Below are 20,660 nucleotides of genomic sequence, written 5' to 3'. Positions count from 1 at the left end.
TTCTACCTTGCGTTTTTTTCTTCTTAATCATTTGGCACCTCACGTGGCTGTTATTTGTTGCTTGAAATCATCTGCGACATAGAACTTTGCACTTCTCTGCCAGGCCTTTGTTAGCTTTTCTTCCTGTTCTTCCTGGTGGCGGCGGCTACTGTTTCTCCCCCTCCTCCCCATGCATACCATTCAAGCTTTTAAAGAGCCTATTCAAAGGAAGCTTTCTCAGCACTTTCAAAAGGCTCTGAATTGGTCTCCAGCACTCCCTTCCTAGTACAATTGAGACCCCTGCTCAAAGACACAGCCAGTAAAGCTCTTTATCATTCAATAGCCTTCCTGGGTAAATCCCAGTCTTTTCGATATCCTTGTAATGTTGTGCCAAAAACTGTGCACAAATGTTCAGGTGTGCATTTGTGCATTTTCCTGTATATGTGCTACATACTGTCACCAAGTAGTTCAAGGTCTCTTGTTCAGTTTTTCCTATTCCACTTCAAATAAAATGGAGGAACAAGGCAGGCATGTATTTATGCTCCACTCATACCATTTAAAAGGCATGGCTTAAATGTTGCATAAAACTTGTTATGATCACCAAAACAAGGATACCTCACTAATCAGTTCAGATTAAGTCTTAGTACCCGCAGCAGTACTGACTGGAATTGTCCTTTATAGCCTTTCTTCCCTCTTCACTGGCTTATTATCCTTCCCTTGCCCTTTCTATTTGCCTGCAGTTGTTTTTCCCTGGCCCTTAGACTATAAAAACAATAATATGTATGACAAAAAATACCCTCAGTATATAGAGCTGGCTACAGATTCTCAGCTTCCAGATCACCTTAATTTTAATTCTTTAAAAAAAGGAGTTTCTAACCCTTGTGGCAACCTTTCTCAACTTTTTTACTGTTGAGAAACCCCTGAAACATTCTTCGGGCTTCAAGAAATCCCAGAAGTGATGTCAGTAGGCCACACCTTCCTGCCATGTCACCAGAAGTGACATCACCCAGGCATTGCCATTGGATGTGACATCACCAGGCCACTCCCACAGCACAGGAAGTGACAGAACAAAATATTTTCTAATGATTGTGAACAGAACCATACCTACACTCTAGGCTGTCTACCAGTTTGTTCTTCTTGACCAAAGGGAGCCTGTAAAAACAGGGCAGAGACAAGCCTATGCTGCTCCTTTGCCCCCACCCTCCAAGTCAGAAACAGGGCCAGAGAAGGTCTATGTCACTCCTTTGCCGTGCATGCCAGAAGCAGGGCTGGGTGCAAATAAAAGCTGGTCAAATGGAATTATCCAAGTTAGAAAAATTCTACCAGTTGGCTATCAAAAAGATGTGATCTATTTATTGTTTATAATTGTTCCAATTTACTGAAAGAAAGAAATAACTTCAGTGATTAATATTCAATAGATATTATCCTCATATCTGTAATATTCAAGCATAAACCAAAACAGGTTCTGGATAAACACACAAAAAAATGTCAATAGCCCGTTTTTAAAGTTGCTTTCTTCCTCAGTGGTTTTTATCATATAAACTGTACCTTAGACTCAGCATTTCCTGGATGTTTATTATCTGCTCTATGGATATGGTTTTAACTTTATCCAGAGCCCATTTTTAATTTGGGGATATTACAGATATGAAGATAATATATATTGAATATTACTCATTGAAGAAAAAAATCTGGGGCAGGCCTATGTGACTCCACCGCCCGCTCGCCCCCCCCCCACACACACACATACCTGGAGTTAAATGAGAGTGCTAACCTCTAAGAACTCCAATCCAGTCCATCTGCAACGAATTTGTTTTGCCTGGTTTTGTTTTGCCTGGCTTTGTTTTGCCTGGTTCCCTCTCCTTCCCAACCCTTCCAGGCCCATCACTGACCATAATGTGTGTGGGGGGGAAGGATTGGCATGCCCATATATGGTGATATATTCCAATAATTTATTTATAGAAATGGGTTTCGCAAGAACAAGTCATGTCAGATCAACCTTATCTCTTTTTTCGAGAAAGTGACTACCTTGCTGGATCAGTGGAATGCTGTGGATATAGTTTATCCGGATTTATTTATAAATGATTTGGATGAGGGATTAGAGGGGATACTTATTACATTTGTAGATGATACTAAACTGGGAGGGGTAGCAAACACAACTGAAGACAGCAACAGAATACAGGATGATCTTGACAGGCTTGAGAAGTAGGCTAAACTGAATAAAATGAAGTTCAATAGGGACAAATGTAAAGTTCTGCATTTAGGTAGGAAAAACCAAATACACCAATATAAAATGGGGGAGATTTGTCTTGGCAGTAAAATGTGCAAAAAGGATCTAGGAGTCTTAGTAGACCATACATTGAACATGAGTCAGCAGTGTTACTCAGTGGCTAAAAAGGCAAATGGGATTTTGGGCTTTATCAAACGGAGTATCATATCCAGATCATGGGAGGTGATGGTACCGCTTTACTCTGCTCTGGTTCGGCTTCACTTGGAGTACTGTGTTCAGTTTTGGGCACCCCAATTGAAGAGGGATGGTGACAAACTAGAACGTGTCCAGAGGAGGCAACAAAGATGGTGAGGGGTTTGGAGACCAAGACGTATGAAGAAAGGTTGGGGGAGCTTGGTCTGTTTAGCCTAGAGAGGAGACGACCATCTAAACATCCGGAAGAAGTTCCTGACAGTTAGAGCAGTTTCTCAGTGGAACAGGCTTCCTCGGGAGGTGGTAGTGGTGAGTTCTCTATATTTGGAAATTTTTAAACAGAGGCTAGATAGCCATCTGACAGAGAGGCTGATTCTGTGAAGGCAAAGGGGTCGCAGGTTACAGTAGATGAGCGATTGGGATGTGAGTGTCCTGCATAGTGCAGGGGGTTGGACTAGATGACCTATGAAGTCCCTTCCAACTCTATTATTCTATGATTCTATGAAATTAAAAATATATTAAAATTAATTAACTCCCACCCAATCCGCGAAACCCTTCCAGGGCCTTCGTTAGAAGGTGATTTTTGACAGTACAGCCTGTTCATCTATATCCAGACCCCCAATGATTTTTTATCTATCCCCAGTGAATTTTTATTTTCCCTTCTGGGAAAATCTGATATTTGTCCAGACAGAAACAGAGGAAAAACATGGAAGAAGGGTAAGATGCAAAACTGCTTCTTTTCTTGGCGAGTCCAAGAAGTAATTTTCAAGCAAATCATCCCTGAGCAGAAGTCTACATATCACACCCTGAGGCTAAACCAAAATCCTTTTGGGTTTTGTAGGTGTGGCAATCAGATAGAAAAGAGTATTTTCAGTAGTTGCTCTTTTAATGCATGAAGAAGGAACTCTGCAAATTGTCTCTTCTGCCTTGTCTTTTGAGAACTTAATCTCCATGAAATACTGTACACAACAAATGCTGAGATCACAAATTAGACACAATTTTTAAACCATTCCCCCATTCACTTATATTTCTGAGGGGAAACATGGATTTTTTCACAAATAATACAGAAACTTTATTATTTATACAGTATGGACATTGGGATGCCCCCATTCATTTCTATGAACCTTGAGAACACTCCACAAGAGTACACAAGAGTACACAAGAGTACATGGAAATAAAAGACATGTATGCATCTAGAGTTATTGAAACTATATCAGAACCACCTTACTATCTAAAATGATATAACCTTAAACTGAATGTAGACCCATCAGATAGGGGGGAAAGTTATTCTGTCCCAACATGAGGTGCTTTTTCAAGTCAAGGCAGCAGAAGGTTTTATTGCATATTGATACATCAGGCTCTCAACCAGCAAACATTCGATGAGCTCCATGATGCCATGGCTAATATAAATGTTAAGATGAGCTTTTTCACAAAGTAAGAATCTCCGTAGCACATTTGTGGTGATTTGTTTTAAATATATGGTAAATTGCGTTGGGAACGGAATACTTAAAGTGGCCTATCAGTGTAAGCAAACAAGCTCTGGACATACCCCAAAGCATACTTCAGGCAAGAATCCCTGCAACACATTTATGGGCATGCAGACAAGTATGACTGTTGCTCGTCACTGCATGAGAAGAGGATGTAGACAGCAAACAACTCATCCTCGTTCAGTTTTCCATACTTTCAAAGGGGCTTGTTAACAAAAATCATGCAAACATCCTGCCTGCTTTCAGGCTGTTCTGCATGATCTCTCCCCATCAACTCTCAGAGATTAATTTCATACCACAAACAAAAGGGATATTCCTCCCAGAACCTTAAGTGGCTCTAGTGCTTTTCAAAGCCAACACAAGAGAGCCCACTTGTGGACAGACGTTCAGCCAAAGAAAGTTCAAGCCTTTGCCTTTCAGCAGTCCTACTATACTTCTCTCTTAGGACCAATGCCAGGCCCAGCCTGAGCTTTATGGGATCTATCACTGCAAGATCTGCTTACATCACTCAGCTATCTCAAATACCGCATGCTGAACCTTTTTTTAACATTTCTCCAATAGATAGCAAGCATGTTGTTTATTAAGATGATGAAGTACAAAAGTTTCAGTATAGCACAGTAAAAAGGTTTCCACAGAAACAAATTCTAGAGTTTTCAGAAAAAGAATAAAAACTGATCAGTAGAAACAACAAGGAGGAATTTAGGATTCCACATAACTGCTCTAGACATGATATGTGATAAGCTATTGGGTTTGAAATTCACCTACGTGGGATCACTTGTACAGCGAAGTATGCAAGAACAGATCCCAAATCAGCAGCATACTGCCAATAAAACATAGCTCTATCTTGTCGGACAGAAATTAAATGCGAGGATGTGAATCTTTCATGCAGCCAGCATCTCACTGAACAGATGAATATATACGAGGTCATGGCTCAATGGTTGAGCATCAGCATGCCATGCAGAAGGTCCCAGGTTCAATCTCCAGTAAGGATCAGGTCATAAGTGATGTGAAAGATCTCAACCGTGAGACAATGGAAACCTGCTGTCAGTCTGCCTACACAATATTGAATCAGACCATTGATGGACCAGTGGTCTGATTCAGTATAAGATGGCTTCATACATTCTCACCTGCAAGCATCACATTTTAAGCACACATTATTTATAATGTGCAACAGGACAGAACATACGATTAGAAAAGCCTTGACAGACCAGACAGTAGCCCTGTATATTTAAAATACTTATATCCAATCCTCCTTAGACACAAAGGGTTAACAGTGAAAGTATAAGGTGCAAGAACATAACACACAAAAGTTAAACAGTTAAACCTGCTAAGCACCTCATCCTCCTGGAAATGCCTTCTGAAACAGAGCTTTCTACTTCAGTGGGGGAAGTCATCCACAGATGATTAGACTACAGAAGCACCCGCCAGTTCTAGACCCAGAGCTGCCCAGTGTCAGCACCGCAATTTCTGCCAGAAAAGGGGGGCTCACACAAAGAAGATGGTCGTCTGACTACCAGATCAATGGCTGGCTACAATATTCAGGAGAGCTGGGCAGCCACTACCTCTGAGAAATGGGTGTCCTCACTCGTGTCAGGAGGCCACAGAATAAAGTTCCCCTCACTGCTGCCCAACAATTCATTGCATCGCCAGTCCCGACACAATACCACAAAAGAAGCTCTTTCTGGTACAAACGAGCCAACATTTCTATTAGAGCCAGCTTGGTGTGGAGAGCCAGCTTGGTGTAGTGGCTAGGAGTGCGGACTTCTAATCTGGATTTGATTCCGCGCTCCCCCACATGCAACCAGCTGGGTGACCTTGTACTCGCCACAGCACTGATAAAGTTGTTCTGGCCTCACAGGGTGTCTGTTGTGGGGAGAGGAAAGGGAAGGCGACTGTAAGCTGCTTTGAGACTCCTTCGGGTAGAGAAAAGCACCATATAAGAACCAACTCTTTTTCTATGAAACTGAAGTGGTACCAGAGGCTCAGCACTTACAGGGCATATACACCACACTTTATGAGGTGTCACAGAAGTCTGGGGATGCTCTGTACTGCATGCATGCCTAGTTGTCCTCCATACCATTCTGGTAGGCCATTCCAAAAGACTGGAGCTGCCACAAAAAAGCCTGTGAATTGGACAGTCCTGAGAGCACCACAAGGTGAAAACTGTCAGAGAAGCATAACTGCCTTGTGAGAGTATACCAGGTAGTACAGTACAATAATTTAGGCCATCATCTTATTTTCCACTATGGCTCATAAAAAAGTATTCCATAGATCAGTGGTCCCCAACTTTTTTATCACCGGAGACCGGTCAACGCTTGACAATTTTACTGAGGCCAGGGGGGGGGGGTAGTCTTTTGCCAAGGGACGACGACGCTGCCTGAGCCCCTGCTCTGCTTCCTTTCCTGCTGGCGCCCCTGACTTCCCACCATCCACTGGGAGGCGCTGCCAGCAGCAGCTGCGCAGTGCCATGCTGAGGGGGAGCCCCAACCATGGCAGCTGCCAGAAAGCACCAAAGGTGAGCCGGCGTCAGAGTGGCAGAGCAGCCCCCAAGGCAGCAGCCAGGGAGGAGGACGAGGAGGAGCCACAGACCGGTACTGGTCCCCGGCCAGAGGGTTGGGGGACCACTGCCATAGATAACTCTAATTGATCTACCTCCTACACTTCCAGACTTTCCGCCACTTCAGTCGCCACAGAGTATTCTCTCAGTCTATTTCCACCACCTTGTTTTCTATATTATCCCACTCAATTTGCAGCTGATATTAACAATCCTTTTAAGCTTTTGAGTTTGTATATTTTCTCCTATGGCCAGATCTGAAGGTCATGGAAAACAGAAGAGAAGACAGAAATAATTATTTCCAGAGAGAAATAATTGCAGTAAGCATGGGGTCAAGAGTGATAAGATGCTGAGACTTACTATTATTATTATACTTCATGACATACCTCATTTCTCTCTCCCTTTTCATTAGCAAGTTAAGTGTTGCAATAACACAATCTTCCCCACCACCTCCACCCTGTCCTCTTCTGAGAGTATCAGAAAGACAGCAGGGATCAGTTGCATGTGTGAGAGGGCTTGCCTGCGCCCCAGTAGCCATCGCCCTACCCATTCTTTCTCTCGTCACATCAAGAGCCTTCCTCTCTTATTTTGTACGTGTTTATGCATGCAGTGCAAACTGCTTCACACACACCCTCTTCTGGCCAGGTAACTGTCTGTAGCCCAGTGAGGAGTTTCTAGTCAATACATGAATGAGCAATCAAGGCATCCCAGGTGAGATTTTGAGAACAGTCTGGGATTTTTAAATGGAAAAGATTTTTATTTAGCGAAGTACAATCTCAATACACTAGAGCCCAAGGGCACTGGAAAACTGAATCACAACAGTACAGGGTGTTACAGAACTGAGAAATAAAAACATGAAACAGAGTTGTACATTCACTGATTTGACATTAGCATTCCTTTCCATGGATTGCCACAACCACTCTGATAATTTGCAAATAAAAGCTGCTCAGGATTGACTTCACTTCATATCTACCCTGTTCTGTGGTCCTTGGTTTTTGTACCTCTGACGGGATATTCAGTCCTTTTAACCCTTCCTGTCCTGGCTGGGGAAGTTTCCCTTTGACCTATGATGAAATTGAATTTGAGACCCTACACTTTCTTACCAATCAGATTTAAGGCACATCCTTAAAACCCAACTCAGGACACTGAAATAGCTTGCCCCTTTCTGGCAAGTGGGCAAATGGTTATCTTCTGCCTTCCTATGGGTCTCCCTCAAGGAAAATCATTGCCTCTCAATTTATTGCTCTGCTCTCAAGAAATAATGTTTTCTTTGAGATCAAAGCCTCCCAGATTGTTAATCAAGGTATACTACATTCCTCTGTCATAACAAACACCACCTCAACTTTCAGAAAGATCAAATATCCTTCCTCTCTATATATTACAAATTTACATTTGTCAAGATGTGCAAGAACCTTATTCAAGGGTTCAACTTCACTGACTGCATATCCTTAAATACCACTACAATGAAAAGACCAGGCTCTGGTACAGCAATGAGACATGTAAGCTTAACAGCTCTCTAGCCTGTCCGTCTGTGGTACTTACAAGAGGAAGACACACATAATCCGTAAATGTTGACACCTTTCACCTGTCCTACTCATTCTATACATGACCACAAGAAAGAACAGTCTCATTGGTCTGCAGATGCAAAGCAGACAGGCAGCATCTTAAAATTTCTCACCCCTAGGAACATGATCTCTGTTATCCTGTCATTTGATGAGGAAGCAAGGACTTAAAGTTCCAAGACACACAGCACAGAATGTGTTATAAGCCCCAGGCTATGCTAAGGACTGCTCATACTCCAGTATTAAGACACAATTAGAATTATATGTTCATGAGGAGAGAAGCAGACATTTCTGACCAATGTAAGTTATATGAAAAACTGCTTGTGATGTTTTTCCTTTTCTGCATAATTTATTTTAGGGATTTTTTCTCTCCTGCTGAGCATGGAAACCTTTGTATCCTCATCCTCCTGCAATATTCACTCTGGGGTTCCTGAAATCTCCATTGACATTACCTGTACATTTTCAAGTATATTTCACAGCCATAAAAGGTAGAAACATGAGAATTTATTTTTTAAGAAAGCTGAAATTTTCAGGACACTGATTATTGCAACTTTTACTGTCACTTTACTTTTATTGCCACCCACTTTCTGCACTAAGGGATGCCATGACTCAGACAGTTTTGAGATTTGTATTGTTTTCCAATTCTGTAATCCAAGTCCTATTGCATTTTATATGTTATGCTGTCTGATTTAATTGCTTTTTATATTTTGTAATAATAATAATAATAATAATAATAATAATAATAATAATAATAATAATAATAATAATAATAACAATAATCTACCTTGTAGCTCAGTAAGAAAAGTGAGCTAAACATTTAGTAATAAAATAAATAACACTTTCTTGGGAGTAAACATCCCTGGCTACAATGGGATCGACTTCTGAGAAGTCCTTCTTTAGATTGCTCCCTATGACCGTTTATGCACTGGGAACTTCACTGCCCCAGCTACTGCACAGGAGCACAAATCGGGGGTGGATGAGGTGCACCAGGCCAAATGCTCCCCCATATGGATGCAAGAGGTGGGGCAACCTACCATGACTAAAACTCCAGCCTGCAGCACAGCATGAAACCTTCAGTGCATGAACGGTCTATGTCTACTATTTCATATTATGCACTTTTCCAGTAATGCTACATAGGCTACACTATAAAGAATATTTGGGCAATGACTGTGAAGCAAAATAAGGGATACTGTGAAGCAAAATAAAGGGATACATATAAACTTATACACACAGCAAAAGAAACTGATGACCACAATTTCAGAAGGAAAAAGATTTTCCAATCAAACATACTGTAAGTAGTCAAAAATGCAGAACTACGATAAGCAGAAGTCACTGGCCTTGGAATGCATATACTACTCAGTACATTCATTCGTTCCACTTGTATACTGCCCTCCCATAAGGCTCAGGGCAGTTGACATAGAATGTAAACAAGAACAATACAGCAAACTCAGTTCTGAAGTTTTAAATTTTAAAAAACTTATTATTATATATACTCTTAGCAAAATCCAAACAAGTATGTGAATTACCTGTATTTATGAATGATGGCATTAAATAATTTCCCATCTCGCCAGCAGGTAGTGAAATTTTCACAACGAATTCCAGAATAACCCTCAGTTGTCTGCTGTGTCCACAGGAGCAATCTCTCTTTTGCAGACATGTCCTCTGACTCCCCAGTAACATGGATGTCAGAAATCTAAATTAAAATAAAACAAATCATTGCAACTAAAATAGATCAAAATAATGAAAAGGAAGCAACAAATTATCCTTCCCCATCAACCCCAATTAACTCAATCTACAATAACTGAGGAGGGTGCAGATTTCAGCCAATGAAAGTCTGGGCTCTTTTCAACATAACAAAGTAGGACAGTTGTTTCAACAAGAATCATACCAATACAGCTGAACTAAGTCAAGAACCTATGCTCAACTGTAAATTAAGTGCCTAAATTAACTGAAGTGTGCCTCTAGGTGGCCATCAAAAATACATTGAAATCTAGGCAGATGGTTCTGTAAAGTAACTTCAGCAAATTTTAAAGAAGTGGTTCCCAAACTTTTTTGGGTTGCCACACACACACACACGCACGTGCTCACGAACATATACCTCTTTCTTGGTATTAGGTCTCATACAAATTCAAAACAACTTTTGTAAAAACACATAGATGTTTGTTTGTGGCTTTATATACTGCCCCTCTTAGTAGAACTGCCTCAGGGTAGTTTACACACATACATTTGGTAGATTAGTACAATAGACAATCAGTTAAAATACTAAAACAATTTCAAACCATTTAAAACAGCAATTATCATTGTCGCATTAGCAACAGTAAAGACCCGTAGCCAGGTAGATATTAAAAATTGGAGGAACAGGAAGAAAAAGGAGAGCAGGAGGGAGGCCCGAGATTTGGATGCAATATTTATTGTCCAGCAAGCCTCAACCATAGGTTTCCAACTTGCAGGCCCTGTGGAATTCAGAGAGTTCTGACAGAATACTGATCTCTCTTGGGAGTTCATTCCACCAAGCAGGAGCCAGGGCCAAGAAGGTCCTGGCTCTGGTTGAGGCCAGATAGATTTCCTTAGGGCCAGGAATCCTTAGCTGGTTTTCAGTGCTCACTCGAAGAGCTTTCTGGGAGATGTATTCAGAGAAGAAGTCCTTCTGATACACAGGGCCCTGACCACGTAAGGCCTTAAAGATCAAAAACAGAACCTTGAAATAGATCTGGAATTCAACTAGAAGCCAATGAAGTTGTTGCAGTACTGGTGTTATGTGGGCTCTCCACAGCATCTGTGTGAGAACCCAGGCAGCTGCATTTTGTACCAGCTGAGGTTTCTCAAGCAGGTTCAAGGGTAGGCTCATGTAGAGCTAGTTACAATAATTGAGTCTGGAGATGACCATTGCATGAATCACAGCATCTAGGGACTCTAGGACCAAATAGGGTGCTAGTAGCCTAGCCTGACAAAGATAGAAAAATGTGTGTTGGGCTACCTTTGTGACTTGAGCTTCTATTGTCAGGGAGGCATCAAAGATCACTCCCTGGCCCCTGGCTGAGTGCACAGCTGTAAGCTGCACCATCCATCCAGCCTGGGTAAGCGCACTTCCTGTTCTGGTTCCCTTCCAGCCCAACCAGATGACCTCTGTCTTTGTAGGGTTCAGTTTGAGATGCCTTGCTTGAAACGATTCTGTCACCACCTCCAGACACTGGACCAATGCGGTGTTTCACAAATAAAACATAACCCAACAAGTAAACCAGTTTATTTAGCTATTTTAGCAATTTGAAAGGATAACTTTGTAACCAAAAACCCTATTATGATTTTTTGAACTTCAACCTCAGCTCAATGTCATTTTGGGGTGAAAGCAGTTCTTCCTCCACCATTCCTGTCTCCTCATTGCTGATATTTATGAATGGACTGGATCACTCAGATTCTGAAAATTTTCTCAACGTGACTGAAAAGGTGCTAAGTTTGTGTCTTCAGAGTTAGGGTGTCTTTTCTTCAAATGTTCAAGAAGCCAGGAAGGTTTCATGGATTCTTTTGAGAAGACTCTTTCACGCGGAGGGTGAAGTGGTTGCTGTTGGTTATTTGCTGCTGATAGAAATCTATATTTCAGACTATATGGTCTAAACTTCATTTTTTGTGCAGCAGCCATATTTTATTCTGGAAAATAAATCAGCATGCCTAGAAGTGGGACATTATTCACACAAAGGATTCCCTCTTAAACTAGAATCACAGAATCTTAGAGGTGGAAAGGGCCATACAGGCCATCTAGACTAACCCGCTGCACAATGTAGGATCAGCCTAAAACATCCAGGATATCTTTCCCACCACTGCTTAAAGGTGTTTCAATCCAAATGGAACAATAGAGAAAATGACAAAGGGAGGGGAAGCAGCATCCCCCCACACCCATAAAAATGCAAATCTGTGAACAATCAGTTGAAATAACTCACTACAATCCTGCAGGCTTTCATTGAATGATAAAGTCCCTGGTTTCAACAGAACTGATTTGCAGATCAGCATGGATGGAATTGGGGCATTAGTCAAACAAGGGATTAATATTAATAGTATTAGTAAAACATGCCTTACACAGAGATTGCACTGGCAAAATCACACAAGGCCCCTACCCCCTTAAAATGTTTCACTCCAAATGTGGCAACAGAAAACAACAGAGGGTGGTGAAGCAGCACACCCCACCAGGAAAATGTAACTGAAATGTAACCTTGCTACAATTCTGAGAGAGCTAGGAAACTGAAGGGTTGTGTGCTGCCCTAGCCGGGCACACGCAGAGTTAGTCCAGAGGAATGCAAGCTTGCAAAGTCAACCAAGTTCAGAGTGCATATCAGAGAGTAGTCAAAAGCCCAGTCCGGGTCTTATCCGAAGCCTTGACAGCCAACGTTGAAAGGAGAACCAAAGGGGGAGTTGTTAATCACACCAAGGTCGAAGCCGGACAGTCGTTCAGGAATAACCCATTGCTTGCACAGGGGATACCTTTACCTTTAACTGCTTTGTATGTCTTGTGACAGGGGTAGTCAACCTGTGGTCCTCCAGATGTTCATGGACTACAATTCCCATGAGCCCCTGCCAGCAAACGCTGTCAGGGGCTCATGGGAATTGTAGTCCATGAACATCTGGAGGACCACAGGTTGACTACCCCTGTCTTGTGAGATCACATTGTTTTAGAATGCCCATGTCTCAGTACTTAGAACACAAGAGCAGCCAGCCATCATGTACCAAAGCAAAGTTCAACCTATCTTAGAATCCTTTTTCCCACAGTGGCTAGTCAAATGCCGCAGAAAATCCCAAAAGCAAGTGCTGAAGACAACAGCTCTTTGCCTGCTGATTATTCTCCAGCATCTGACAACCAGCCATATTCTACATTTGAACCCAGAGGTTCCATTTAGCTATCACAGTTAACAACCAGTGATAGACCTATCCCCCTTTAAGGTGTTCAACACCCTTCTAAATCCAGCTAAACTAGCAACCATCACCATATCTCATGGCAGTGAGAACTACAAGTCAGATGACTGTTGAAGTAGTTTCTTTTTCCTGTCCTCAAACTATTGCCAATCAGTTTCATACGGTGACTCTGAATTCCAGTATTGTGGGAGAAAGAAAATTTTCTCATTCTTTTTATACCATGCATAATTTTGTAGAATTCTACCAAAGTCATTCTTCATTCTTTATTCTTTCTAAAGGAAAACAAAAACCCCTCAGATAAAGGAGAGCCAGCTTAGTGTTAAGAGTGATGGCTTCTAATCTGGCAAACCAGGTTTAATTCTGTGCTCCCCCACATGTAGCCAGCTGGGTGGCCCTGGGCTCATCACAGCACTGATAGAGCTGTTCTGAAATTCTGACCAAGCAGTAATACAAGGGCTCTCTCAGCCTCACTTACCTCACAGGGTGTCTGCTGTGGACAGAGGAAAAGGAAGGTGATTGTAAGCTGCTGTGAGACTCCTTCTGGTAGAGAAAAGTAGCATATAAAACTCAACCCTTCATCATAATAATATCAGATTACTGCCTTGAATACTACATGCCTTTGAAGATGGTTTTGAAAAAAGCTCAAAAACCTGCCAGGAGATACTGATTTCAAGCAAATTCTCTCACTAGTACTCCTCTGGCCACATTGAATTAAAATGTCTGAATTTTACCCTTAGAGCCCTACATACAATAGCAGGTTTTCTCAACCAGAGTTTCATGAAACCCTGGGGTTTCTGAATGGCCCTGGGAGGGTTTCCTGAATGGATACGAGTTAATTAATTTTAATATATTTTTAAAATTTGTTAAACAAATGGCCAAAGATGACCCTGGGTGGGCATGTACACAGATATGCTTCCCAACGACATTTTCCACCATCATGCCACTTCTGGTGTTTCTCAAAGCCTGAATAATGTTTCAGAGGGTTCTCAACAGTAAAACAGTTGAGAAAGACTGCTGTATGGGCTTGCCTCAGTTTTGAGATTATTATCCAAGATCCTTCAGCGCTGAGGGGAAGCCACTAAGAACAGGGTCTGCTTTGTCTGTGAAATGCCCTTCCCCAATCCCCATCCTGGCACCAAATCTTTATATATTGAAAATAATAATAATAAACCTCCACTTCCTGTTTTAGAGGAACACGTGAAGTTTAGTACACGCAAAACTCATACTGGCTCACATCTAAACTGACAGCCTACTTGAAACAAACTGAAAGAAAACCTTGTCCTCTGTTTTAACCGTTGCATAAATTAAAATAGATAAATGACATTTTTAAGAGACGGGTAGATTCATAAATGGTCTCTGGACCTTTGGCCCACTTTACAGCTCTGCGAAACAAATTCCTCTTTCTGTAAATGACTGTTGCAGAGAGCAGAATAATCTACTGCCAGTTACATCTACAGTGACACATGTGAATGGTATGTGTCAGTTCAAATACAAAAACAAGGAGAACAAAGTCCTATTTTAAATAGCAGTCACTAAACAACTCAATCCAGGAATTGAAATGAGTATGTCAGTTACAATAATCTTTCCTTTCAGATTGCAGTTTCAGATTGCAAAAGATTGTTAGCAGAATTAAATACAAATAATTTTGGGGAAGGGGGACAAGAAGGTTTTTTAAAAGGGGGAGTATTTTTAATTTTATGCCTCATTTCTAGACTTTTTAATTCATTCTGTTCACATTACTATGCAGGGTAATCAGAAGAAATTAATGTAAATAGCCCCAGAATAATGGTGAAAGGTACAAAGAACCTTTCACTATGAATCTTGGGTACAAAGCCCATTGTTCTTAGATTTACCAGAGACCCTAGAGGGAACATCCATATCCAAGGAAGGTAAGCACACCCCTTCCTCTATCATTTACCCATTGTTCACCTTGTACTCTGTCAAAAGTTTTGGACAAGTAAATGAAATAATTTTCAAGCTGGCGATTTCATTTACTTGTATTATGGCTGACGGGTCGTCAAAACTTTTGGACAAAGCACAGAGAAAAGAAAACCCAGGTCTTTCTCTCTCCCTTGCCAATTCCCACATTCAGTACTCAATGAGCTTAGCAGAAAGGCTCTAGAAAAGTATACATGCACATCAAAACTTTGATATACTTGAAATAGTCACAGTATTTTATATACAGGCCCTGCTTAGATTTTAAGGATAGAACTCCCTGAGCTCTTTTCAGCCCAAAAAAACACCAAAATAACAACAGCTCTACAAATGACTTGTATTGTGGTTGTGATTTTCTCTCTTTCTTCCTTTCTAGTATCTAGTTTTCTCTGCTCTTAATGCATTCACATGTCAACAGTAACCTGAGACATGGACAAACCCCGTTTTTTGCTGCAGATGCTCCTTACTCCTCGCATGAAGAATACTGTGTAGAAACTAATAATATGATAAGTGAATGCAAGCACAAAAGGAGCAAGCTATCAGAACAGCAACAGTCCTGGTTTGTCTACTTGTCAGCTTAAAATGACAGCAGAACACAGCAGAACGTAATAAATATTAAGTTATTATTCAGCCCATCTTCTCCCATACAGTTCTTTATAAGTTAGTTCAAATAAATCAGGATTTCCACCTAAAAATCTAGAGTATATTTGGCTCTGTTTAAGGTCTTCAGGATAGCAGATACAGATGCTACATTTGTTTGTGTGACAGACTCTATTTAATATGCCGTGTAAATTAAAGATTTTACATCCGTTTCAATAAGCAGTCCATCTTACATTGGAAGAAAAAACATGGCACCTCTTCCTCCCCTGCAAAATATATCTATATCTTTCTATCTTTCTATATACTGATAACAAAATATGATGTGATGGTTCAAAATAATCAGGAAGTGCTTTTTTAAAAACTACAGAAGTATTGACAGTGCAAATTAAGCTGGGTAATAAACGTATTACGTCAAATCAGGCTGTCATAAATGATACATTGGACGCTCCTGCCAACGCAGACCTGGGTGTAATCTGAGCCAGGGTTCAGCCCGGAAATCTACTATTAGTGCTAGAGATTCATGCTGAGAACAGATGAACCTTAAAGTACCTCTGAAAACTGTACACAGTGTAATTCCATTGCCATTAAGTAATTATAGTCCAGACACATATATCTGGGAACCAGAGGAAGAGATGTCAAGATCTCCGGAATATGGCTGTTTCAAAATAGGCAGGTCTTATTTTCAAACACTTCTGAAAGGATTAGCACTCTAAAAAGAATAAGAAAGCTTCTTCTTTTTTTGGGATGATGGAAATATTCTATTCCATAAGGGCAAGGATAAAACCAAATGAGTCACAGAAGACTGGAAAGCTGAATAGGAAAAAAGTCCAAGAATTGGCAGACCCGAGAAGCTGGAAGCACCAAGGAGGCAAAGCAGCTGCAGAAAGGTGAAGAATACAAGTGGGATGAAAAGCTGGTGACAGAGATAAGAGACCTGAAGCAGCTAGCCCAAGAGATGGAAGAGGCAAAGGAAGTACCAAGGCGGAAGGGAAAGCTGAATGCAAGGACTAGGTATAGGAGAGATTAACTGGTACTGGTAAAACTAATAGACATGCAGGTTAATGTGTGGAGGGCATTGTGGTTCGGGGAATATGAATAATACAGGGTCAAAGAACACAGGAGTGAGTTATCAGGGGGTTTTGTATATTGATTTGAGGAACAAGATATTTGATGGCACAGTTGCATTTCCAATATGGAAGACTCATCATGGCTGAACTACTGTGAATATGGACATATTGGTTGTGTGGTAAAAGTTCAGAAGCAACACCTCAGAGACATACAATGTAAATCCAGCTCCAGCTTGTCTTTCTCTTGTTTCATTCCCTCTTTGCAAATATGACATAGTCTTTCATTTCCTTATCTTGTAGTTGGGAATAAAGAGGGATCTTGTTCGTCCCAGAGAGACCAATAGCATCTGCATGCATTCAAGTGGAGCCAGGTCATTTACATATACCAACGCAATCCTACTGAAAATTGGGCCTGTGTGATTCCAACAAAGAAGCTGTGGAAAAGATTCTTGACAAAAATGAGTTTGTGTGAGATCACATAATATGAAGGAAAAATTCTGTTTTCCCAAATCACATGGATTCTTTTGATAGCAGCAGCATATCAGCCACGAAGAGAAGTGTAAAGACTGAAAAGACTACAAATGATAAAGTTGAGAAATATATTTCTACCTATTACTCCCAAAGCATGGATCTGCTCCATGAAGCAACTGGGCACAAGGTTGGAACCATTCCTCATTGGCTAGGAATCTGAAAGAGATGTTGCTGTATTATCTGAGAGGAACCTACCCAGAGCTAGCAACACCAGCTCAGAAAGTCTCAAATGCAGGTTGGAGATTTGGGGTGGAGCCTGGGAAGCAGAAACTTGAGCAGGGGAGGGACCTTCAGTGGCTATAATGCCATAGACCAGGGGTAGTCAAACTGCGGCCCTCCAGATGTCCATGGACTACAATTCCCATGAGCCCCTGCCAGCAAACGCTGGCAGGGGCTCATGGGAATTGTAGTCCATGGACATCTGGAGGGCCGCAGTTTGACTACCCCTGCCATAGACTCTACCCTGCAAAGAGTAGAGAGACACTGATTTCTGTTGAATAATAATGAGTTGTAATTCCAAAAAATTCATCAGGTCCAACATGGAGGTTGGCAACCCTAGACCTGCATGAAAATCTTACCTCAAATTTGTACTAATTGAGGGAAATAATCTCCCTCTCTCACACACCATTTGTGAACCTTGTGATGTTAGTAGCCTACTTTGCAGGGTGAGGGTAACTAAATCAGCGAGGCTGAGACAGTAGACATGTTCAAACTCTTGTCCATAGTTCATTAGTGCAGTAATTCATTTCCAGTTCAAACAGTATAAAGGCATACCACCTCTATTTTAGGACAAGAGGAAAAGCAACTATATTAGAAGATTGATTTGCTGGAAATTGTAGAATGAGATAGTTGTGATTAACTACTTCATTATATAAATCTGTTCAAAAACTGGGTGGCATTTACCACATTATGATTGGCTATACATGTGATGGATTGTTAACCAATGCAAATATGTTGGTGGTAATTCCATTTGTGAAAGTAAACCACACACAAATTCTTGAATGAAGACTTACAGATAACTGAATGACCTCGCCTGTTATCTGAAGAACCCTTTACAGAAAGTGCAAACTTTACATTTTTGACATCTGATCCAAGCATCATATGCACTCTAAGACTATCCATGAATGACAATAACCTCAATATCACAAATTTGGAAATTAACAGAAATGATGATAATGGCAAAACCAGATGGTTACATGGACTTGCATCTGATGCACTTTTATAGACACCTACATGCTGTCAATGACATCTTCCAACTATAGAAATCTACCCAATGAATGCACTATCATAAATTGCTGTTTAGATTACCTACTTTGCATATGTTTTTATTGATGTTAGCTGCCCTGAGCCTGTTGCCAGGGAGGGGCGGCCAATAAATCTAAATAATAATAATCAATTAATTTCTATAGGTATAAAGATTTTAATAACAACAACAACAACAATTTACTTTGGGAATTCTATTCAAAGGGAGGGGGTTGTTAAGAACTCTCAACTGAAAGCCAGACACAATTGTGTTAAAAATTAAGTAGTTAATACTCACAAAGCCAATTAAAGTAGCAAGACAGTTGTATGTAATAAATGAGAGAAAGTATGAACAAGCTACATGAATAGTATTCAGGTATTTAGTGCCAAATTTAAATTTATACTATTCTAATGCTACAGCATACTTACCTTGTTCCTGTTTGGTGAAATGTTAAGAATGACATTTTCTTCTGCAAAAGATGGATATCCACAATTAGAATACTCTAGATTATTTTGATTTTGAAGTTCAAAATGGTCCAGATTTCCACTGTTCTTCTCAAAGGAATCATCAACATTCCTAAAGGAAGCATATTCTTCATACAATTTATCTAAGACAGAATCTGAGCTAGGTTTTTGCTTAAAATGAAGGCCATCACTGTTCTTCTGGAATGTTAATTTTCCTGTAAGTTTATCATGTAATTTTTTTTTCTTTTGTGTGCTGGAGTTGGAAATATTTTTCTTTGACCTCTTTTCCAGCTCTTCATTTAACCATGTCTCTTCCTCTTCAAGTTTGCTACTTCTCCGGTTACTAGCATAATCCTCAATTCCAGTGCAAGACTCACAGCTTGCTTCACTTAAAAGTTTTGTTTTCACAAGATCAGTGATAACTTCTCCACTCCCAAGCAGATCAGTGCTGTGCATCAGAGTGTTCTTAATGACAGACTCTCTGGGATGAGTTGCTGTCTCTGTACGATTCTGTTTTCCAGTTTGGATTTTCCCTTCATTTTCTTTAATCTTTCCAACCTCCTTTTCATCTTCTGTTTGTTTCCTTCTTGATTTCCTCTTGAAATATTTTCTTCCAGGGGAATGTTTTGCGGGGTTCAAGGGAGCTTTGGCAGGATCCAAACTCTGTTCTTCTTTATCAGCTCTGACACATCCACAGACATTCCCCATTTGGCTCACAGAATATCACAGCCACATTGCATTATGTTTACATGAGCTGAAATGATTTCCAGAGTGTTAAGACTCCCGGTTTATATCCTAGTATCTTCAGACTGCACTCCCGTCCTTCTCAGGACGTAGCCATTTTGCTTATGGGAACTGCACACGCAATAATGCTGTGGCATAGTGCCCAGGCTGGGCCTGTGTCCGATTAGACACTGAGGCTTATTTCTGGCTACCAGACCTCTTAAGCAAACATCACTGCTTCAGCATTAAACTGTAATGCTGATGGTCTTTTGCAGGAATGACACAGCATTTATAGTCAACAGAATAATCTCATGTAGATTTTAACTTACTCTTTCATTTGATAATGCTACTGAAATAAAACTAGAAAGCCTCTGAAACTTGTACCTAGCACTACAGGTCCAAAGTTCATGTTACCAAAGTAATACAGACTTTACATGCACAGTCAGATGATAAAATCTGCATACTGGCAAATAGATAGCAAGGTTCCTTTCCAGAGGCAAGTTCCATTTTTTAATAATATGCTGGAGCTGGAGGTGCTAGGAAGGTATCCCAGAAGAGTTGAAGGAGGAATAGCCTTAATGTGTGAGCAAGGCAAAAGCTTCTACAAGTACAAAGCAAAATAGAAAGAAATAAAAAGAAATAATTCAAGACTGCATAGAAAGCTGAGAATAAAGATCTTGCAAACTGGAGAATATTCATTACGTAAGTATAATCTTATAAGCCTCTTTAACTTCAGGAGGGGAAAGCTTTATTTCTGTGCTGCAGTGGCATGTATTCATCCATCTGTAAACTTTCGCCTCCTGCTGCAATCCATTTACCTCCATGTTTTTCCTACCACTCGGCTTAGCAACGTTTGAAGTCCTCCTCCAGCCTAAGGGTTATTCCTCCAATTTGTGGCTCTACCATTGGGGAAAAATACATTAAACTGGAAGAAAGTTGCATGGGCTGCATTAACCTCCCTGGAAAACAGCTGGATCACCCCAGTGACATGTCAGCTAAATTATTAAAAACTAGAAATTAAGCCTGCTGTTGAAGAAAAACAGCAGGCCCTAGTGGATGAGGAGGAAGACTGTAGGAAAGGAAGGAAGAAGAGGAAAGGAGGTATGGGAGGGAGAAAAAAGGGCAATGTGTGGTTGAAGGGATGGGTAGAAGGGAGAAAGAAAGGGAGTAAAGGAGAAAGGAAGCAAGTGAGAG

The 20,660-nt window shown here is 40.8% G+C and overlaps 1 protein-coding gene across 39 annotated transcripts in view; it reads right to left on the bottom strand.

Moving 5' to 3' along the window:
- The window catches only part of DST (dystonin), a 404,883-nt gene that overhangs the window by 219,495 nt on the left and 164,728 nt on the right, over nucleotides 1-20,660 (bottom strand). For 38 of the 39 annotated variants that reach the window (XM_077308292.1, XM_077308223.1, XM_077308177.1 and 35 more), the window contains one exon: nucleotides 9,528-9,694. In XM_077308292.1, the coding sequence (XP_077164407.1) occupies nucleotides 9,528-9,694 (167 nt within the window). Of the gene's footprint in view, nucleotides 1-9,527; nucleotides 9,695-18,707; nucleotides 19,585-20,660 lie in introns of those variants that run through there. The other variant, XM_077308285.1, reaches the window with a different exon arrangement.

Source organism: Paroedura picta, chromosome 1, assembly GCF_049243985.1.
Source record: "Paroedura picta isolate Pp20150507F chromosome 1, Ppicta_v3.0, whole genome shotgun sequence".
Classification (NCBI taxonomy): domain Eukaryota; kingdom Metazoa; phylum Chordata; class Lepidosauria; order Squamata; family Gekkonidae; genus Paroedura; species Paroedura picta.
This window is presented reverse-complemented; position numbering and strand designations above follow the sequence as displayed.